This window comes from Typopeltis vanoorti, chromosome 3 (assembly GCF_054136105.1).
Source record: "Typopeltis vanoorti isolate ZY-2024b chromosome 3, IOZ_Tvanoo_1.0, whole genome shotgun sequence".
Taxonomy (NCBI): domain Eukaryota; kingdom Metazoa; phylum Arthropoda; class Arachnida; order Uropygi; family Thelyphonidae; genus Typopeltis; species Typopeltis vanoorti.
This window is the reverse complement of record NC_143551.1, coordinates 154,626,652-154,651,096: the sequence shown is the minus strand read 5'-3', so window position 1 is coordinate 154,651,096 and position 24,445 is coordinate 154,626,652. Positions and strand designations below refer to the sequence as shown.

General features: G+C 35.1%; 1 protein-coding gene across 1 annotated transcript in view; it reads left to right on the top strand.

Annotated features, from left to right (window-relative positions):
• The first annotated feature begins 5,891 nt into the window (after positions 1-5,891).
• The window catches only part of LOC150108677 (nose resistant to fluoxetine protein 6-like), a 59,859-nt gene continuing 41,305 nt past the window's right edge, over positions 5,892-24,445 (top strand). Inside the window, exons 1-3 of the mRNA XM_090390502.1 lie at positions 5,892-6,189; positions 19,046-19,293; positions 23,005-23,119. Of these exons, the coding sequence (XP_090246628.1) occupies positions 5,892-6,189; positions 19,046-19,293; positions 23,005-23,119 (661 nt within the window). The remainder of the gene's footprint in view (positions 6,190-19,045; positions 19,294-23,004; positions 23,120-24,445) is intronic.

Below are 24,445 nucleotides of genomic sequence, written 5' to 3'. Positions count from 1 at the left end.
ATAAACTATACATATAATTTAGTATTATATCGAATTATATGCATAATTCTCTCAGAAAGAAAGGTTTAAAATCTATAAAAGATAAATACTCTTGGAAGTTTTACCACTTGGTTATGCTATAAATTTAAGGTGCCACGAAATCATATTCTGGGTTTAATCCTTTATCCAAGTGTAAGAAATGTTTGCGCCTGAAGTAATTTCAGGACTGGGCAACTCTTATATAGAAATTAATGACTTCACATCACATCACATCTATCTCTAATCCAGAGTATTTTAACTGGTGTGTCTGGCTCCCACTGATGAGACCTCAATAAAAGTCGAAACTGGTCTGGATAGTGACCTTTCCATAATGCATAGCATTATACATGTCTGTAAGGATATGTGCTTTGCATTGTGGGATACTAAGGCAAGTGATGTATTAGCTTATACGAGTTGGCCAGTCCTGAAATTACTTCGGGCGCAAACTGGCTTACACTTGGATAAAGGATTAAACCAAGAATACAATTTCTTGGCATCTTTAATTTATGGATAAGTACTCTGTTTGAAAGTTAAGTTGTAAAAAGCAAGAAGGTTGTGTTTTCTTGATTGGAGATGAATCTTCATTTGATTTCAGTCATGGTATAGCAGGATACATTTATAAAGGCTTCGCAAGTGCAAGAGAAGCAGTCGATGTCATATGAAGTCATCAGGATTTTTGCTATCAGAAAGACAATGTTTTTAGTCCGGTAAATAGAATTCCGACTGTAAAACATACGATGTTGATAGAGGTAAAATACTCACTGGATAACTTTGGATGGTCCTTGCATAATCAAAAACAACGAAACACGTTTAGAAGGACAAACCAGACTTGTGTCTAGGATGCTAAAATCATTATATCATTTTTAGGCTATTCAGATGAAAGACTGAAAGGTCGCTTCAAAACCTGTAGTCGGAGAACTAACGTTTCTTAAATATGACATGTGTATGTTCGCCTCGCTGTATTAGCTGTTCCTAATAATAATAATAATAATATTAAGAATTTTTCCTAGTTTAAATAAATTGTTTTTTTTTTCGAAACGAAAAGTCTAAATGAAAATATTCTAGTAGATCAATAACGCATACAAGAAAACATTTCAGTATTGCATTACACCACTCCGTTGATGTTGTTCTATGTCGTTTATGGACCTTCAGGCCATGACCTGCTAAATATCCTTGGTTTCGGTAACCTCAGTTTAGTAGAATAAAGTGATTAGTTTTATGAGAATTAGAATGTTTGTCTATAAGTAACGCTTTCTTTTTTTCCCGTTAGTCCTGTTTACAAGGGCGAAAATCCCTTACACAACCGAATGAAATCAGCTAAATCATATTAACTTATAAAGGTTTATAACTTATAAAAGTCATAAATATAACTTATTAACTTATATAACCATTATAAAGGTTCTGTGAGTCATGGACGAGTTTCGAATCGCGGCCTTTCCAATTAAAATAAATCATCATTAACCACTCAGTTATGGTGTCTCACAAAAAATCCATTAATCAGAATTCAGTGAATCAACTGTTATTCAGTGAAAAACTCATGCGACTGAAATACCATTTATGTATGTACGATGACTCTCGCTTAAGAAGAACTCGAGTCCCTTTATTTATTATTTTTTTTTTGTTTCACACTAGCAGGTGTTTATAAATTAAAATTCCGAAGAATGGAAATGAATGAGAAATTCATTTATTAGATTAAGCTTCTGGAAAGACAACACTTGCAGCTTAAAAACAAGGAAAGTATCTTGGAAATCCCCATAAAATAAATTAATAAATAAAAAATCAGTGTTGTAAAATACTTAATTTATTGCAAAAGAGAACGGATTACTTCACACAACAGAGTGACATTCCGAGCGACGTTGAAAATGCGCAGAAAATCCGATAATATTAATGCTTATCATAAGGAAATTCACTGAAGGACATTCCGGAATTTCCTATTGTCAATTTCCTATCGACAAAAAGAATACAGATGCTTATCCAACAGTGTTTATATTAATCTTATAAGGTGAATTGGTTAAGTTACAAAACAAGCAACAACACCTCTGCTTAATTACGTAATTGGTATTGCAACATCCCCAACTGATAGACTTCAGCTGATTTCTGTTGTTATTTTCGAAGGGAGGACTAAGTTTCTGAAGTGATGCTTGAGGAATATGACATCTTGGGTACTATATTCCTTAATTATTCAAAATGTGCCGGTCAATATTATGCAAATATTTATTGAATGAAAAATAGTGATTAGAATAGTGCTACAAACAGAACTACATAATAAAGTTAAGGATATTCTCTTAAAGAAAATTTGGATTCAAAAATATGAATCCAAAGACTTCACTAAGAAAGAAATTCTGCAGAATATGGTAAAGGTAATCTCCTTCTAATATAAACTACTCGTTTGAGTTCCTAAAGGATGAACAAATTTCATGTATTACCCTAATATGTTTTTCTTTGTAATCTAATGACTTTTCCCCACCAGTTATTCTTAACATTACTATACTAGTTAATTAGATTTCCATCTTTAATATACACTAAATACCAATAATAATGCGGACAGCCATGTTATTTGAAATAATGGAACATTCCAGGATTGATAATAACAAAATCCGGTATACTGATAGAAGGAAGCATTAATTCAACATGGTGAGCACTAATACTGTACAAAAAGAAGTCCATTTGCAAGGTTTAGTTAAGTCGAACGGCACACAAGACAAACAACCAGTAAGTCAGCTCTTCTGCCCAGGTGCAAAGAGAGTGCGAACTGGACACTTGACTAGTGGAAACGGTACTCTGGAGCGATGAATCACGGTTCTCCTGTCTCCGTCTGATGGCAGCGTGTGGATGTGGAGGCGATGTAGTGACCGCTTGTTACCACAGTAAAGTATGGTGGTGGAGACGTAATGGTGTGGGGTGCATTCAGCTGGTTTGGAGTGGGAACACTTGTCCGTGATTCCATGAAGGCAGCTCAGTACCTTGATATTGGATAATCATGTGCTGCCTACACTGTGGAGTTTTTATGGAACAGAACCGTGTTACTATGATGACGACAATTCCCAATGCCACAAAGCTGCAGCTGTTATGGAATAGTATGAAGAGATGAGTGTTAAACGACTGACCTGCCGTGAGCAATGTCCTGACCTGCAGTCAAGACCCCACTGAACACCTGTGGGAAGAATTGGAGCGGCTGATTGAGGTCTAGAGCAGTATGTCCTCGATCTGTTTCTGAAATTAGTGCTGCTTTCATGAAGGAATGGAGACAAATTCCACCTGAAGTCTGTCGCATATTGGTGGAAACCTCCCTCAAAAGGTGCAGGCGAAACTTAATATCGGGTTATCACCCCAAAGAGGGAAAACCCAATGTTAAGTTTCGCTTGGTGGTATCACTTGTAAATTGCTAAAGTGACCGGACAATTATTAGTAGATAGTGTATATGAGTCTTTGCAGTCTTCACGCGTTTTCAAAATTAGCTATGGTGACCCATATGATCTGCAGATGTCACTAGTAATGCAAATCAAGGTAATGACAGACATGGCGAAAGTTCTCGGGCATGAGCTATTCAGCTTACCAAATCAAACTTACATTAACATACATTTTAGATGATATTAAGGGTAGTCAAAAAACATACCCCTTAGTGCTGTTAAAGCTATTTGGACCCGAACGCTCTGAGTCGAAACCTACAAAGCTGAATTATGTGATTTGTTTTAAAAACAAACCTTATAAACTCAATGAGCTAATTTTTAATCAGCTCTATAGAAATGAGTGAGCAAGTGTGTGTGTGTGTGTGTGTGTGTGTGTGTGTGTGTGTGTGTGTGTGTGTGTGTGTGTGTGGGTGTGGGTGTGTGGGTGTGATAGAGAGAGAGAGAGAGATTTATTGGAAACTTTATGCAACAGAATTATGGCAACACCATATGCAATGCAGTATCAAATTATGTGCGGAAAAACTAAGAATACAAAAAAAAGGTACTAAAGAGATTCGTTTGACCGTAAAATTTATGAATAAACGAATAAACTATTCTTCCAATCCTTTAACCAAACTAAGTGTTAAAAATATCGAAGTTCGAGTTTGCTAATGAAGAGACGTTACGTTTTAATCAGATTACTAATTATTAGTAGATAGTTAGATTCCAATTGTCCATGCCAATTAGACAAACTTAGTTTGTCTAATTGGCATGAACAATAGCGAAATATCACCTGCTTTTAAGGAAACTCTTTCTTTCTTCAATCATAAATGTAACGTATTTGTCTTATTTCTATTTCCAGTATAAATTAAGAGTTGCATCATATCATTTAGTGACTTATCATTTCATAGTAGTAGTAATGATAATATTTAAAATTATTTTTTTATTTTTGTTTATTTCTTTATTTTTAACAATGACGAATTTATTATTATAACGCATAACGCCTGCATTTACTTACATACAGCTAGAACATTCTTATTACATTTGCTAATCAGTTCAAAATGCATAAATACGTTCGGTTTTAAAAAATAACTAAATAAATAAATATTATACAATAATCATAATTACTGGTACCCTCAAAGTATCCTCGGGGAACATTTGTGAAGATTCCGTATTAGTTAATAATTATTGACTAATTACTACATATTAACTAACTGGCCTGGTTGGCCGTGTGGTCAGCGTATCCGCTCTCTAGGCAAAAGCCAGCGGGTTCGAATCCCTATATGTGGGCATGGATATTTGGGATTGGCTGTGAATATACTAATGGTGGTGGTTGGAGGTGGATGGCTTTGGTATAGTTGCGGTTCGTTGTAGTTGGCGAATTGAGTGGTGAAGACAGAGAGTTGTAGAGTAGCTGCCCTACCACAATGAGTCTTTGGACTCCCTGGAGGTGCCATGTAATAGTAATAATTTATTACCACTGAATCGTATCGCGTAATTTAATTTCTAGGCTGTTTCGTTTGCTTATAATGTATTGAGATTTAATACTCTATTCTTCATGTCTCTGTAGATGGAGCTCGTGCATTTAACACACAAAGTAGTATACAGTAGACAATGATGGATTCTTGCTCCACATTAAAATTTTATATAATAATAATAGGAAGAAATGAAGACAAAAAGAAAATGACTAGTTGTCATGGGATGCATTCAGATCCTTGAAATTAGCTTTTTCTTTTATGCAGTCTTTCATGAATTGGTCTCATCTGGATCTGCTTGCAAGTAAAACCACAAAGGGACTCTAGTAACTGATCTTGATATTGCAATCAATGAAGAAACGCATTTCAGAAGCTTCTGTTATTAACGTTCTACCACTCATTCATTACTTTAACATATTTTAATGACTTCGTCAGTTCCAAACACTTCTTGCATTATTACTGGAATTAAACAAAGACCTTCTATTCGTTATTTTCTTTTTCCGCTCATTTTGTATGTCGAAACGTTCTTGCACAAGGATACTACACAATACTTTATATCTTCAAGTCTGTATTTCAGTAATAAATGTAAAAAATAACTTATAAAAACATTACTTACCAGTTTAAAAATTAAATATAATGCTCATAATTTAGTAATTTATCATGTAACATTACAACAATCCAAACAGAACTAGTTTTTAGGCTTTTTTACCTTGAACCTTCCTTTCCCCCTTTTCATTTTTTTAGATGAAATGATATAGTTTTTTTCAACTACGATGGTGGATCGTATCGTAATCATGCAGAACGTGAAAATCATATGAAGTTAGTGGTAACATTTATAAACATCGCATTCAAGGTCAAATAGTTGGCTTTTTGGTGATGTATGACGTAGTAAGTGACTGCTTTTCTTTTAAACCAATCATGAGTTTATCTAATTTTATTTGGAAATAGAAATTCACACAATCAGGCTAGTATTTGCATTTGTCATTAGCTGATCTAGAAGAGTGGAATAATGGAGAAACTATTATTAATAATCGTTATTGTTGCAATGTTTGATCCGTTGAACACAAACGGGTTGAATAGGACGATTTCAACTACAAGCGCAAATTTAACAAAAGAAGTGCCTCCTATTGTGGAAGCTTTTGAACAGTTGGAAATATCGCTGAAATCTACCATAAAGAACGTGATAAAAAGGATATTGCCAGTAGTTATACGCGAGGCAGAACACCTGAATATATCTTCTCAGTGTATGAACAGTCTTTTAAGACTCACTGCTGCCTTGAAGGCTCTTACTCCTTGGGCTTTCCATAGTAAGTAATCTAATGACTATGATTTCATGTAATTATGGAATTAATCATTCAGTCAGTGCAATATAAACATGCTGCATATTTCTTAGCGGTATTTATATTTTTTATATATCATAATTTATTCTCACTTGACTTTTTAAAGATAACGAACTAGAGAAATTAAGATATATGTTTCACCTATTGTAAAACACGAATCAGCAAATTTTAGCCCTTTTGGGACACAGTCATATTAGATTTCAGAAATTATAAATTATTAACGCTGCTTTATAACTTAATTTTGTGCTTAGACTATATTTTAAAAATGCTGCTGTGTATTAAAATTATTCCGAAAATTTAAACTTTAATAGGATTCCAGAGTCTGTATTATATACAGACTCTGGAATCCTATTAAATTTTGTATATAAAATTTTAAACTGATGGACATACTGTATAAATTAGCGTACATGTCATTTCGAAGCCAGAAACAATGCTTATCACTGAAAACGCTTTCTCTCAGTTGTAAGTGCCAACGAATGCTATGATAATTTTTATTTGCGATGGTCTAGCCAACATAACAAACCGGTTAAATAGGACGATTTCAACAACAAGTGCAAATTTAACTAGGTAGTGGAACTTTCAGGAAACCAGAATAAAATGTTTTTAACAGTGTATGTATCTTTCGAAGGGCCATATGTTTTGAAGTAATCATTTCAAGACCCACACAATGGATTCAAAGACCTATATAATCCGTGTCTCGTGAATTGAGCAGCTATGTTTGAAAACGAATGATGTATTAAAATTTATCACTTATAACTGATTAGCAGTCCTAAAAACGAATGAGTTTAGTTTTGCTCTGCCGATTAATAAAATTAATATTGTGAACAAGCACGTCGATTTCCTTGCTCCTCCAGTTTAAAATTAGTCCGCGAGGTTAGCCTAGTGGCTTTGCGCTTCGCAACCATATGCCTGGGGAGGGAGTGTCCTAGGCTCGATTCCCGTCGAAGACGTGAGAAATCTTCCTCAGCCATAGCCAAGTTAGCCGCTCTTGGGAGTGGACAGCAGGGTTTTTCCGCCAGTTTATCTGGAGTTTTTCATCCCGCAAGCAGGCAAACCGTCCCGTGAACACACAGGGATACATCCAGGAATACTTCGAGGCATAGGGCGTTACCATTCTATCCACGTATTTCGGTTACGAAATACAAGCATGCTTCGAAGGTTGTGAGCCTTAAAGGCCTGTTAAAGCCATTGGGATTCGGATCCAGTTTAAAATTGAACCCATGTGAATCGATTGTCAGTGATACAATTCCAGTGAGAGGAGACATCTGCTACATTTGCACTTAATATTACCAAGAATAGTATAGTCATAATTTCTTTAACAGCTGTAACTTTGTTGATTTCCTTGATAGCGAAGTAGAAATTTCATTCCTAGTTGGAAATACAATAATTTCTTTGATATGTTTTGTCATTAACAAAGGTCTTCTGTTTTTAATTCTGCAATCCGTCCGCTTTGTTAATGATTATTCTACCAGTTAATCATTTTGAAATAGTTTATAGTGATTACAATAACAGCGTATCGCAAAGAGTATTTGGTATATTATAAAGCAAAATCTACACTAATAATTTAGTTTGTATTAAAAGTCATCCCCGACAGATCAGTTGGTGAATTGAGTGGTGAAGTCTGCAGCTTTTCAAATCTGCAGCCTTTGTGTTAAAGACTGATAAAAAGCAGCCTTTAACGCAAAGGCTGCAGATTTGAAACTCAAGTAAAGCAGGGGTGTTTGTGAAAAATCTCTTTGAACGAGTTTGTATGGCTTCTCGAGCTTCTCGAGTATGGTTTGCTTTCTTTTATTAATAAATACTTGTAATACACTCGATGCCTTTTATAGGATATATGTAATTTTATTAACAATATTGCTATTCATCAGAAAGGATTATTTTGTCCTTGCTGTTTCGTGATACATGATAGTTCTCAAGGTGATCGGTTGAGGTAATTAGAAGAGCAATCAACATACTCACTTTTAGCTTACCCTGAAGAAATTCTGAGACTCATAAATTATATAGAAATTATATAGCTGATCGCATAAATGAGTCAAATATATTTGGTAAAATATAAAAAAAATGAAAAGTATTAAAGTAGAATTTTTTTAATTTATTCATTTTTAGGAATAGCAAACAGAAGTTCCTTGTTAATGTTTGTTGTTCTGAGTGTGAAATGTGCTCGTTGTGAGTACCTTCACAGTCAGATTAAATTTCATTTTATATAGAATTTTAATTCTGGCTGTGAAGTACTACAGTCAAACTTTAATGGGATTTATATATACTCTGGTATACATATCCAGCTTTTTCATTTAAAGTTTTTACTTCCAAGAGTCTCAACTATGTAAATATTTTTTGAAGTTCTTTAAGCATTTCTTCGAGAGTTTATTATTGGTACAACGGTATATTTTATTATTCAGATTCAAGTAAGTTGTAAATTTTGTATTTTATAATTTTTATGCCTCTTTATCCACTTCTTCTCAACCACAGTTACATTTTTCATATTATGTTGTAAATGTCGAACTCTTTGAATTTTATAAACATGCTACACTTTTTTTGACATTTCATCCTCCATCAGTTTTTCGTTATTTTTTCACCTCAGATGATCCTGAAGATGGGCGAAATTTAAATTTATGTTTTCATAATTCCAAGGTACTATTATGGTCATCATACTGTGGTGTTCGTTGCAGTCTATCTATGCGAGTATGCCGCATATATTAATTACTAGTGTATCACTGTTTAATTTATGCTATGTGATATCGCTGTGTGATATCTTCAAATTAATCTGCAGAAAGAAAATATTACTGATGATTGGATTATCGTCTGAATATATAAAGGAAGCTCAAGGAGTGTAGTAACTGTAGAGAAGTAAACTTATTCTGTCATTTTACAAAGTCTTGCAACTGCACCAACTGCAAATACAACTGCAACTGCACAAACGCCATCTACCGCCGACCACCACTGGTATTTCCATAGAAAATCACAAACATCCATGCCCACAGCGGGATTCGAACTCGCAGCTTTTTAGCTGGAGAGCGAATACGCTATCCACTCTGCCAACCTGGCCGGCAAAAACTGCATGGAGATGCCGTGGACTGAACCCGGGACCCAAAAGGGTAAAACAATAACTGGGGAATATTATTCCTCGGTTATTGCTTTACCCTTTTCAAGATAATTAATAAACAAAATGCCTTTAGCATTCCAAAACACTGATGCCATGACCTTTCCTGCTGATGGAACCGACTTTGTCTTCTTTGGTGCTGAACAACCGGCTTCTGCCCACTCTTTTGACTCATGTTTGGATTTTGGTGTGTAATGGTAAATCCAAGTCGCATCCACAGTAATAAACCAATGCATAAAATGAGTTTTATTCTTGTTAGAATGCTCCAAGCACTGTTCAGAGATTTTCATTCGAGTGCGTTTTTAATCTGCGGTGAGCAAGATCGGCAAAGCTTTTTCATTTGCAATTCTTCATGCAAAATATATCCTACACGTTCTTTTGAAATGCCTGTAAGCAATTTCACTCCCTTTGACTCGCCGGTTATCCAATACCATATCGTTACTTCATCAATAATTTCTTGTGTTGTTACACTTTTTGGACGTCCTTCACGTGGATCATTTTCAAGGATGGTACTGTCATTTAAACTCAGCAGCCCATTTCTTAATTGTCGAAAACGAAGGAGAAGAGTGTCCATAAACTTTTGTGAACTTCGAAAGAATTTCTTTTGTCGTTAAATCTTCTTTTACAAAGAATTGTTTTACCGCACGATACTCAATTTTATCCATTTATTATTATTATTATTACATCACACCTCCAAGGAGTCCAAAGACTCATCGAGGGAGGGCACCTCTACAAATCTCCGTCTCCACCACTCACAATCACATCCACCAAATACAAGCATTATTATCTACACCAACGCTACCTACTGTCCACCACCACTACCAGTATTTTCACAGAGAATCACCAACATCCATGCCCACGGCGGGATTCGAACCCGCAGCCTTTTGGCTGGAGAGCGGATACGCTAACCACTCGGCTAATAAGGCTGGCCGAGGGATAGAAGGGATACAGACAACACTTTTGTTTCAGACAGCTGTATAAAACAAACTACTCGATAGAATGACTTGCAATTTCACAGTGATGCTTATGACAGATGTACCAACTTAGAAAAAAATCTTACCGATAGTGTTGCCATCTTTGATCGAGGCCGAGAACTTTTCAGACCACTCTCGTATAAAGGGGATTTTTGATGGACCAGTATTTTGCTTAACATTAAAAAGTTTCGTATGCAAGTGCAGTCTTAATTCAATAATTCTGATGATAACATTAATGCTTCCACAATTCATTTATTACAGTAAGTATATTCATATCGATTACAAGATGCATATTCCTACGCAGAAATAGGTTAATAAATATTTTTAACAATCCTATGAACTGTTAAGAATTTTTAAGAATTCTCTGAGCTTATCAGACTTTTACTTAATGAAATCTTATTTAAGGTCTTCCATATCTCACTGAGAACAACGAGTTTGGTTATCTTCAATAGAAAGCAAAATATCCTCCTCCTCCACCTTAGAGCTATGACCAGCTGACTAAACAGTTTGCATCTTTAAAAGCAAGAGAGAGTGAACTTTAACACTCGAACTTATATTAATTTGGGTATATTTGGACTTATAGGAGTATAGCTGCGACATTAAATTTATTTTATTGTTTATGCGTGATTGTATGTAATTTTATATTATAATATGTAAATATAATTGTATTGTATTAATCGAATTTATGTTTTGTATTATTAATATAATACATAAGACCATAAAGTATCTGTTGGATTGTCAATTTATTTATTCATTTTGTCATAAAAATAATGTGCTCCAGTTCAGTTTTCACACCAGGCTCCGATTTGTAACTTTAACAACAGTATCCAACAACTCTAAGAAGAATAAGGAATGAAATCGAAGAAAGCCAGAAGGGCAGTTTAGTTTTAGAAACGAGAGATCAACTGTTGGGATTCATGTTTTGCTGTAAATCAAATGAGAAGAGATAATTAGAATTTGAAAAAAAAAAAAAATTCAACTTCATCATCATCAAATTCCTGACATGTATCCTGACATGACAGGAATGTACAGGATATAATAGTAGTACATGAAAAACTTACATCATACTAACTTCCTATCAACAATTTTCCTAAAAATCAATCTGTTACCTGAATCCAAAATTATCTGATATTATATTATATTTATGTCTTCTAAGGTGCTTTGTACTGTATCAATCTACCTATATCTTGGTCTTCCTCTGGGTCTTTTACCTGCCAAACCTGGCAGAGGACATTTGTTATGCTAATCTTTTCTCTCTGATTAAGTGACCAATACCACCTATGATTAGCTCTACTAACATATTCCTGAATAATAACGATGGCAAGTTCTTTCCTATTATCCTGATTTTTAATATAATATTGCCATTAATACCATCTAATCACACCCCTAATCTTTCTCATGATTCTCATATCTGCGGTCTCTAGTCTTTGGTCAAGTGTTTTACTTCTGACCCAGCTCTCAGATCCATAGGTTAAAACTGGTTTGAACACTGTCTTGCATACAGCTAATTTAGTGTTTTGGCTAATTTCTCTCTTTTTCCATATACATTTATACCATTGACTTCCCACCATACCAGCTTTGGTGATTCCGTTATCTATTTTATTTAATTTAATTTACCATCTTCACTAAAAATCGAGCTTAAATAGCTGAAATATTTTACTAGTTGTATAGGTTCTCCTTTCACAATGGAGTTGATATGTTCAATGCGCCTGTATATTTTCATTGCCTTTGAATTAATATTGCTGACCTTCATACCATATCTATTACAACAGTTATTCAATTTAGTCATGGAATCTTGCAGACTTGTATCGGATTTATTTAGAAGTAAAACATAATCTGCATAAAGTGAAGAACTCAGATTAACATCTCCAATTTTGATATCAGGATTAATACCACTTTCCTTTATAATGTGATTCATATAGATAAGGAATAACAGAGGGGATAACGTACATCCTTGTCTGACACCAGATTTAACATTAAACCATCTTTCTGTACTTCCTTCAGTTTTAACTTCTGACTTACATCTCGAATAAAGACGAAGTATTGCTTGATATATTGCCACTTTCACATTATACAACTGGAAAGTTATGTATTGCTTTTTTCTTGTAACATTCCATTTCCAGATCTAAAAAAAAACTTAAACACAGATCCTTTGTTATATTCCTATTATTTATTATCTATTTGTCGTAAAGTGAAAAAGTGATCCTGACAGACTCTATTTGGCCTAAATCCAGCTTGTTCTGCACCAAGCTACCCTTTCATTCCTTACATTTCTTCTCAACCGTTTCTCAAACATACTTGAATAAATATTACCATGAACACTCAGAAGGGAAATTCCTCTGTGATTCTCACATGCAGATTTATTTCTCTTCTTATATACGGATAATATGAGAGCTGTACTCCAATCGTCTGGAATTCATCCCTCTGTGTAGGTCTTCTGAAGTATTCTGTGCTGCCACTGTAAAACGTTTGTACCTCCATACTTGAGCGTTTCTGGTCAAATATTTGCTGCACCTGCCTTTGCATATTTCAAGCTATTGATGACTTTTTCTACTTCAAGTATGGATATGTAATACTGCCTGCATGCCTGGTCAGTGTTTTTTACCACTGTGCTGTCATCACTGCTTGTTTCATTAAGCAGTTTTTCAAAGTAATTACTCCATACTTCAAGGATATCTTTTTCTCCTGTTTTCATGTCACCTTTATCATCTCTAACTCCTTTTACAGCACTCTTTCCTCCATTCCTAAACTTCTTCAACAACCTCCAGAATATTTCTCCACCTTCTTGATATTTATTTTCTATATTCTTGCCAAAGTCCTCCCACGACTTTTGTTTAGCTAGTTTTACACAGTGTTTAGCATTCTTGCATTTGTCTCTATATTCTCTAAGAGCACAAGCTGACTTATTTGACAGGAACTTTTGATATGCTTTCTTCTTTTCCTTCACTGCCTCTTTAACTTCCAGTGTCCACCATGAAGTCCTGATTTTTATATCCTTGCAGACAACCTCGCCATATGTCTCTCTGGCTGAATCAATCAGTGTTTTCTTCAGGAATTGCAACCGAATCTCCAATGTTTGGTTCCTGTTCTCAAACTCTTTCATTTTTTTAAAATAATGTTTGTGTATTTTAGTCTACACTTTACGCCTTAAAGCCGCTTAACTTTTGTTCGTTTCAAAACTTTCTTACATGTTCTTCTTTTCAGTATGAAATTGAATTTTATCCTGCACAAGACTAATTGGTGATCACATCCAATTTCAAATCCTTGTTGGGTATCTGTACACTCTAGCGTTCTGCACCAGTGAGAAAACATCACTATCAACAATAACATAGTCAGTGAGACTTTCTTTTTCCTTGCCTCTTCATGTGAATTTGTTCATATTTTATGTTGGAATATTGTGTTACTAATAACCAGTCCATGTACTGAGCAGAAATCCAACAGGTATTTGACATTATTATTAGCTTTGCCCTCTTCTCCAAATTTTCCCAAAATATTTTTGTATGGCTTTAATTTCCCACACTGATATTTAATTCCCCAACAAGATCCAACTTTTCCTTTTTCATTGTGTCAGCTGCTTTCTCTAAAGCCTCAAAAAATTTCTCCACTTCTACCTCAGTAGAACTTTCTGTTCAACCATATAGACAAATAAATCCCATTTTTCAGTTCCCCATTCTGATATTTGCCCACATGACTTTGCTTGGCATCGCCTGCCAATGAAGCAGATTAGCCTCGTATTTAGTGTTGAATACTCTGGCCACTACCTCCTTTCCTTGATTGTTATTGCCTGAATATAAGATTTTATATTTATTGCTCAGAATCTCACCAGTTTTTGTCTTTTTTGTTTCAGTCACTCCTATTATGCAGATCTGGTACTTATCCAGTTCCTCAGCTAGTTTCATTTCTTTACCATTCAGGCTTCTTATGTTGATATTATTGATCTTGAACTCTGATGATGATGAGTTGGGGTGTTTTTCAAGATTTGTTCAAGTACCCGACTTTTTGCCGTTCGGCCTGGTTCCCTAGCGAAAACAACGGGGAACTTGTTTAACCGGCGACTCCCTAGCTGGCATGAAATTCTGTCATGTTCTACTATGATTTTATATTGTGGTTTAAACCAATAAGAATATAAGTTTTCGACTAAATCCCAAATTGCCAGTCGATCCTCGTGTAGATACCTAAGAGGTTGCACTACGAGAAGGTGAGGATTGGACACTACGTCAGAAGCCCTTGTCGGTTCTCGACATTCTTTAAAAAGCTACATGGAGGTCTCCTCCCAGTTCTGCAGCTTTGACTCCAAACAAACTATTTGTGGCTCTTTTTCATTTGTAAAAGACTGTTGATTGTGTTTCAAAGGGAACAATTCTGGAAGATAGACGTAGGAAAGAAGAAACAGTTATAATCAAGAACATGTTTGTAAAATGTAACAGCGGTGTGAAGATTAAATTTGTTATTTGGAGTGGTTTATGATCAGAAATGAATAATGTAGTGCTATATGGAAGTGTCTCATCTTCATTGCTGTTGGCTGTAGTAATTTGCCAGCCTCGTTGCTGACTGGTTAGCGTATCCGCTGTCCAGGCCGCAGGTTTGACTCTAAAGTTGTCATAGATATTTCTGATTGTCCTTAGGTGGGAGAGGTACTCGTAGCTCGGTGATAGACCAATGTCTTACTTATTTTAGGTTTGAAATGGTTTAAAAGTTCTATGTATGGTGTCCACACAAGGTCAGGATTATGCGAAAACTAAAACAAAATACAAAAAAGATATAAATTTATGAAAAATAGAAGAAACAATTCCTTGATATATCCATCGCAGTAAATCGAAGCGAAATTACGCAAGTTAGTGGTGTTAGACAATTGGTAGTGCCGAAGAAGAGTTGTGAAAGCTGCAAAAAGTTTATAAAGTGTACTTTCCTGTAATGAAAGTTTGGATCAGGAGATATAGGAGAATTTCACTGGGACGAAGATTATTATTATCATTATTATTAATTAACATACATAAGGATAGAAAAGAAATGGAGTCTGTAATCTACAAGGCAGTTTCCCTTGGTGCAGTTGATAAAGAAGGCTCTTCTTACATAGACATAATATAGTAACTTGCAATCCTGGCAAACAGAGTGGTTAGCATATCCACAATCCGACCAACACATGCGGGTTCGAAACCAGCTATGCGTATGGATGTTTGTGATTATCTTCAGGTGGTAGAAAATATCATCTGCGTGTGAGACCACAGCGCCACTTATTGGAGGCCTGAAGTGACTCAAATAGATTCACGTTTGCTAACAAAAGCATTGTTTTCGGACTGTAAAAATCAATAAAATATAAAAATGATACAAATAATAATAAAACATAGAAAAAATATTTAACTCACTCATGATACTAATGCACTACAAGAATCAACCTCTCGTGAATGGAAGAAACATGAAAATAATAAGAAAAACTCGGCAAAGAGGTCTATGCTACAACCAGATAATCTGGAAATGTGAAGAACGACTAAATGATTCTTTTTACTCACAACAAATGTGATTTTCTTATTAATTTTTAATTATGGTCCGAGGCTTCTGTTTTGCACTAGTTTCTACCTACATTGTGTCGTTTATGTAAGTGATTCTTGAATTTTATTTCTTCAGTTTTCCTCCTTTCAAGTTTTTTAGACTGTTGATATCACATCGAAGTTTACTGATTATAAATTTTCGATTAGTGATTTTTTTCGACTGTTATTACAGCTGAGTCAGTGCATATGCGTTTAATTACTTTAATAATGCTTTGTAAATGGATTTTAATTATTGCTTGTATCTCTTATAGTAATTTGTTAAACATTTCTCTTTTTGATAAATTAATGTACCAGTAATCACTATTTCTTTTGCACTTCATTTTTCTATATGAAAACGAATGAGAAGAAATGATATTTTGTTTTAATTCTTTGTTCAAGCTCAAGAAACAAAGTTTATGCTTGAGGTATCTTCATGAATAGTCTATTTGTCTATAGATGTCTTTACTTTGTTCAAAGACATTGTAGGAAAGGTCGCACTTTCCTGTCTGGTTTTGACCTTCATTGAGGTTTCATTAGTGTGAATTAAATCCAGGAAGATAATGATATTAAATCAGAGTAGAAATCATACGTTTTCTATACAAGTAGACAAGTCTGGAAGATACTTAACGAGCAAACTTTGTGTGGTTACTCTTAGATAAAGAATGAAAACCATTGATTTAACTTTGGTATCATCTCGGGTCTAGCTCACACTAATCCCATTTTAATAACGTTCGCCTTTTGGCTTTCTTGTTGTAGAGCGGCTCCCCTCGGTGGTAGGTTTTTGCCTATCATTAGGTGGAGCCACTGGTGAGTATTCAGGAATGATGAAATTAGTGTGAACAGTAAGGTTTAGAATGATCTCTTGAATGACTCAGAGGTTTGAAAATGAACACAGCACTTTAATAACAGGTTGAAACTAGTCTGGGTAGTGACCCTACCCCCAAATATCTTTATTTTTGGGATACTGAGGCAACTGATATGAAGTCAACAGCATCTATATACAAGTAGATTCTCCAGGCCTCCAAACCGGAGATTATGTCCTTCTAGAATGAACTAGATTATGTCGAGCTGCGGAATGAACTAAGAGAAATACCCAAACTCATATGTATATCAGGATGTACATGTTATTAAAACAAAAATCTAATTAAAGCGGCTGTATGTTTGTAAGAGAAAACAGAAGTACTCGGAGGAAAACTAATTCCAATGCCTCAGCCTAAGATCAATAACTGATAAAAAAAATGAGCGGTAGGCTGTGGCCAATGTGCATACCAAGACTTTCACCACCCACATATCGGATTGCCTGTGCAGATTTACTCGGCTTATATGCTAATTCTTTCTGTCTCCATCCTACCCATTCAGATGACTAGACCTGCAAATCCATACATAAATAAATAAATTTAAATACTTTTATTCGTTTATTTTTTATTTTAAATGATATTCAATAAATTTAAAATTTCATCAACTTAAATACATTACTCACTCAATTTAAATAAATTAGTTATATTAAATAAATGATATTACCTAGCAGTATCCATATTTGGAATGTTCCACGCACTATTATTCTTGTTTGAGTTGCTCAAAGAGCACCTCAACTAAACTACTGCAGTTATAAATTTGAAATCTTTAATTGTTTGTTTGTTCATATGTCTCAAAGTATAAGGTGTGGATCGGGTAAAGAGGATATTGTGAGGAAGAAAGTCACTGCGAAGCGAAGAATAGTTTCTTCACGAGTATTCTCTTTTACTCTAATGAAAGCAACCACTCATATTAAACTATTATTTTATTATTAATATTATTATACGTCACCTCCATGGAGTACGAAGACTCATCGCGGGAGGCCCAATCTATCATACCTCTCATTGAACCCATTAACAGATAAAGCACTCAAAACTGACTCTGGCAACCCATTGCACTCATTCACCACTCTCCAAGTAAAAAAATCTACTCCTCGCACCCCCTACTGACCACACCTTTATTCAACTTCCAGGGATGACTCCTTGTTCTGGTCAGTCTAGCGAAGCGCTGAAACATTTCTCCTGCATCTATCCTATAACATCCTTTAAGTCCTATAAAATAAAATCCTATAAAATCTCCTATGTTTCTCTTGTCAACCAACTTTTGCAATCAACACACCTTCAATCTATCCTCATAGGGAACATTCCACAGGCCACTCACCACTTGATCACTCGCCTCTGAATCATCTCCACTACTGCTTCCTCATCCCCAAGAAACCTTGACCAGACTTTAGGACAGTAATCCAGGTGTAGGTGTATCAAGGCCTTATTAAAGTGGAATAACAACTTCCATATCTCTACTTTTTTATGTGTTTTTCACTAGCCAAGTAATCTTATGGGCTACCTTAGCAATATGTCATCTAAATTTTAACTCTCTATCTACCACCATCCCTAAATCGCTACCTTCATCTATTACCTGGAGTACAATGCCACCAATGTGATACACTGCATGTAATTTATTTATCCCAAAATGCATAAGATGAAACATCTAAGCTCTGTATATAGTATGCTGGTTCATTCGTTTTTTTCCTCTTTTCATGAAATTCCACTGATTAAACTTTATAATTAGTCGCCTTTTTTGTGTATGTGTTTGAGCAAATTAAACGTTAAAGAGGTCTCATATGAAAGTGGCAAAGTTTTTCTCCACAAATCTCTGGTTTTTCAACATAAAATAGAGAAACAGTCAGAAGCAAACACGTTAAGTTCTGGACATCGGACTCCTAAACTTTGTTGCCTCGGTGGTTTTAATTCAAAACAACCAACAAATCAATTTAGCCTCAGAATAATGCAAATAATACAAAATAATACCTGGACTTACCATTCTGGAATTCATTTTCTTTCTAGAACTATTAATTAGAGAAGTTATTGCAACACAATAGTTACGTAATACTTTTAATTTACCTGCTTGTGCTATATTAATGGCTAAATGGGCGGCGCGCTACAAAAATATTTATTGTATAGATAATTATGGTGCCACCTCAGCGCTCTCAACTTCTGCTTTGTAGCAAAAACTTTCTGTTTGCGTGAGTGCATCTGTATGTGTGTGTGTTGAGTTTTGCATCGAAGTGTCTCACCTCACTGGGCAATTTAATTGTTTTGACTCGATGATACCAAATTAAGACTATCTCTTGACACATACTCGTATGTATGAGAGGAAATTTTAATTCTTTACACTTCGATTGTTATAACAATTGTTTTCGATTACAGTGATTGATGCCACAGGAAAACCATCAGATGGCATTATGACAGGAACATTCGCGATGCTTGGTTCTTATCACGAGTGCTTAGATATCGCTGTAATGGAAGAGCGTCGTCGATCTTCTCAACCGGAAGAAATTTTCAGAGGAAAATATTGTGCTATCAACCTTAAAACAAACAGTCTACCACCAAAGCCGAGGCGGTACAGGTTTGACGAACCTCTGAAAGAAGTAAAGGAACTTGTTAAACGTAAAAATGTAAGTAAAAACTTCACCTGGCAATTATTTTATATTACATGAAAATAATCTCTTGTTTTTATTCTAGATTAGTAAGCAGGGATGTTCAACGGTTTGTAAAAGCATCTGATCATCCAGTGATTTCTTCCTTTTTGGACAGCTGGATTAATTTTACTGAAATAGATTTCGGATCTTAACTAAAATTTAGATAACTATCAAATTTTCTTATCAAGGGATTGTTTTTAGCAGAAAAATTCAATAAAGGCGATTCAGAAAATAGCAGTAACTGCTCTCGACATGCGTAATGAGAACATGCTTGAAGGCTAGGTACTGTGATAACGAACAATATTAAACGCATTTTTTATGATTTTGTTCTTAGCCAAGCACTAAGAACAAAATACATTCCTATATATAGAAATATCTAATATACAGCACAGAGTTGGAGTTAGAGAACATTTTAGTTGTAACTTCTCCACATGATCGATAAGGTACTGGGATTTCTTCTTTTGCTTCTTCAATTTGGACGTTACCAATCATGGTACATCAGAGTATTCAATCTTCTGCATTCTTTTGATCTCATAATAGCTCATGTTATCCATCCATTTCGTTACATCAATACAAGAAGTTCTTGGTGTACCAGGAAATCTACTTCCTTCTAATTTCCCTCCAATATTTCCGTAAACGTTTTCCCTGCTGATCCTCTAAGATTTAATCGTTTTCTTACGGGAAGTGTCGGCTTGGTTGTTCAAGTGAATAGCGTACTTGCTCTTAAACCAACAAGGTGTGCATTCGAATTCCAACACCGGCATGAGTATTTTGATTGTGTTGCTAAACCTGTGTGGAAAAGGAGCTGCGAGTCTACCACTTCTAGCAGAGACTTCACACCCAGAACCCTACGTATGTTGATCTACAAGTGACCATACAGCTTCCAATGTAAGACGTCAAATGTGAAAAACTAACTATATGGGATGGAGGTGTATTAGGTCTTATTAACACAGTGTTTCCTAAACTTCCGGTACACGTGAATCCCTTTTAAAATTTTGTAACACCGGCGTACTGCCTCTCAGACAATAGAAATTTCAGAGGTTATAATGATATTTCCTTTAAATACGCATAATTATAAAGGTATTTATTTTTTAATATTTGTGATAAAATTAATTATAAATATGCGAATCAATGCTTAAGCTTCCTTTAGATTTTTTATTTATTAAAAAGTTAATTATAGAAGAGACATGCACTTATCTGCGACAATATGTTGACATCAACACGAAAGTGAAAAAAAAAAGCAATACAAAATGCCTCGTGCCCTCTAAAGATCTTTCACATACACCTAAGGGATACTTACCGCACTTTGAGAAACATTGGATTAAGGCAATGCTGAGTTAGCTAGACGAATGGGTTATACAAGTTTCATAAAATACATTTATATATATATATATATATATATGAAGAAAATATAGATTTAATGACTATAAAACCGAGATAACATATAAAGATTTTAATGATAAATACTACTAGTTTCGGCATATGGCAGCCTTCTTCAGGTATTTATAAAGGAATACTAATAAACATTGAATTATTTAAACAAACTGGAAATTACAGGTACAAATTGCCTCACATAATCGATACATAAAAACGTTGTATTTTTTCAAGTTGTTCCAACTGACGTGCCATTGTTTATTGCAATCGTGCATGCAGGTTCACGTGAACGCCAATATTGAACAACTGCAGAATGGCTATCTGGGATGTTATAACTTAAATTGTTGTTTAAGTGGACTGGGTTCAGCAGGATTTCTCTTGATTCTACAATTTTCCTCTCAAACTCATCATCGCAGCGAAAGATATTTTCTGATTTATTCCAGCAAACAGAGTGGCTTTGTTGGTTATCATTAGGATTATTTGAAAAAAGAATATGACTGGATAATGCCGTTGCATGAGATCTTTTGTAAGAGATGTCTCTCTTATGCTCTTCTATTCTAATGATAACCAACAAAGCCACTCTGTTTACTGGAATAAATCAGAAAATATCTTTCGCTGTGATGATGGGTTTGAGAGGAAAATTGTAGAATCAAGAGAAATCCTGCTGAACCCGGTCCACTTAAACAACAATTTAAGTTATAACATCCCAGATAGCCATGCTGCAGTTGTTCAATATTGGCGTTCACGTGAACCTGCACGCACGATTGCAATAAACAATGGCACGTCAGTTGGAACAACTTGAAAAAATACAACGTTTTTATGTATCGATTATGTGAGGCAATTTGTGCCTGTAATTTCCAGTTTGTTTAAATAATTCAATGTTTATTAGTATTCCTTTATAAATACCTGAAGAAGGCTGCCATATGCCGAAACTAGTAGTATTTATCATTAAAATTTTTATATGTTATCTCGGTTTTATAGTCATTAAATCTATATTTTCTTCAAATGTACATCAACCGAGTAAAAGCCGATCACCACATAAATATACATATATATATAATATATATATATATATATTTATTTATGTGGTGATATATATATGTGTGTGTGTGTGTGTGTGTGCGCGTGTGTGTAGAAAGTATTTTACCTTGGGTATAATAAATGTTAAAGATACCAAGCTATTTTAAACATGGTTTTACTCCATTTCCCAAGTAAGCAAACAGACAAATACGTCAAGTTGGCGCCTGCAAGTGTTGCAAGTCTAGCTGACCCTGCACGTAGTGCAAGACCAAGGCAACTCATGGTAAAATTAAAGCTTATTCTAATTTTACCATGAGTTGCCTTGGTCTTGCACTACGTGCAGGGTCAGCTAGACTTGCAACCCTTGCAGGCGCCAACTTGACTTATTTGTCTGTTTGCTTACCTGGGAAATGGAGTAAAACCAGGTTAAAATAGCTTGGTATCTTTAACATATATATATATATATTTTTTTTCTTTTTTTTTTAATACATGGATGACATTTTTTCACCTTCATAAGTTTTTTCCAGAAGAAGAAAAACCACCTATAATATTTAAAAATATTGTAAGCAGAAACAGTATACATGTTAGGTTATCCACTTCTTATTCTATCCTGAATATCCGGGATTAAAAGCAAGCCGCAAACAGTCGAAAAGTTTAACTTTTCAATTCAGAATTAGTCTCAAGGGCACTTTAAGGCGAATAACGGCTTTAAATGTTTCTTTAAGGAATTTTTGGAGAAAAAATGGTAAACGCGTACAAGGAGAGTTGGCATTCTTGCATAATTCCTCGTTTGATTTAGAGATTTTTAGTTGTGATAATTTTTCATATTCAACTTCCGCCGCACTTGAATTCTGGTAGTAGTTTGAAACAAATCTTAGTATTTGGAATCGCGACGTGAATAATCTTCCGCACATTTGTCTGCTTTATCATTCAGCCTATCTGTTTTTGCATTTCCACAACCCTGTTTATGCTGGTTTTGCAGGAATTATATAATTTATTCAGAGATTCTTTAGCCTGTCTTTTCTGCTCATTTCTCATCTGCTCATGTCACTGGATAATACCTGAGATCTCAGGATCTCAGGTATTATCCAGTGACTGTTTAGGTTTATCGTGTTTTTCCCTAAAAATCGGTCATATAAGCTGGTTACAAAAGCCGAATAGTAGTAATAATAATACAAAAAGTTTCACGTATAATTCATTTATATTGTCAGTACTTTATATGAGTACATATTCAAGAAATACTCAATAACATTCCATTTTCCTGATTTAATTATCAGTTTTCTTTTCTTACAGATCATAGGAGAGTTAGCTGCACGTGTACAAATATTATATCATTCTAGCTTACGCGTGGGAGTATGTGTTCCATCTAAATGCACGGAAAACGACATTTCTCAAATGGCTTCAGTAGGTAAGAGATTGCATGTATGCTGTTGAAATTCTCATTAAAAATGTGTCCGTAAAACAGAATATGACTGAGATGACAGGAGTGTTTTCTATATTGCATTTAAGGCATGGAAGAAATTTTTGATTTTTTTCTATTCTATTGTTCCTTTTCTGTGTTATAAATAACACTGATAATAACTGCCTGATGGATTTTAGGATTTGCTGATTACATATGTGAAGGAATAAGTAGAACAAAGTAGAACAGAGATAATTTGATGCTATACACTATCTTGATAAAAATTATTGGGACACTTAGTTGTAGTCAAAAATGCGTTTTAATTACTTTTTTAGTATTGGGTGGACAGAATGACAGCAAGTACTCTTCGGTGCATGCTTTCCACTGATTTTTGATACTCTGCAACAAGAATATTGTTCATTACTCGCACAAATCTTCTCCCATTACTGGCGCAGATGACGGATGCTGTGATCTGGAGCGAATTCGGCATTCTAATTGTCCTAAAGATGTTCAATTGGGTTGAGGTCTTAGGCTGCCAGACTAACACGTCAACGTTGTTTTGTGGAAACCAGTTTCGGACACGCAGTGAAGTACGGTGGAGCATTGTCGTGCTGAAATATGCAAGGATCAATGCCGAAGTATTTCCACAGCGTCGGAAGCATGAAGTTATTCAGGATGTCCAGTCAACCTAGAAATTATTTTTTTTTGGTTACGTCAAACAGTGCACCAAGCCCCTCCAAATGAAACACCGCCATACCATTATCGAGCCTCCACCAAACTTGGCAGTTGGAATGATGCAGTCCTGCCGGAACCGTTCCCCGGATAATCTCCAGATCTAAACACCAGAAAGAAACATTTTGGAAGCGTGATTATTCGTCGCTCAACAGAACCCTTTTCCAATCATCTACGGTGTGAAAGACACCAGCGCAAACATTCTTTGGCGTTAAGAGCTGTGACGTGGTAACGTAAGGCATGCAACTCTCTGCGAACAGTTCTAGTGCTGACAGATGTCCCTGCCTCATGTTTCAGTTTGACTGACAGCTCTGCCGCTAATGACATGCGGAATCACTCGAACATTCCAAGAGAGAGAGAGAGAGAGAGAGAGAGAGAGAGAGAGAGAGACAGTGCGCCGATCGCGGTGTGAGTGTGTAAAAATAATCATATTAAAAATTCTGAATATTTTTACGTATTAATTATGCTTGTTAGTTTTTGTTTTCATACACGCAGTGTCTGCACTTGTGATGTGCTCGTTATGAAAATGTTATATTAGAAGTAACATGTAAAGAAGTAAAAATATTGAAGTACTTACTAAACTGATTATTTGTGTTACTTATA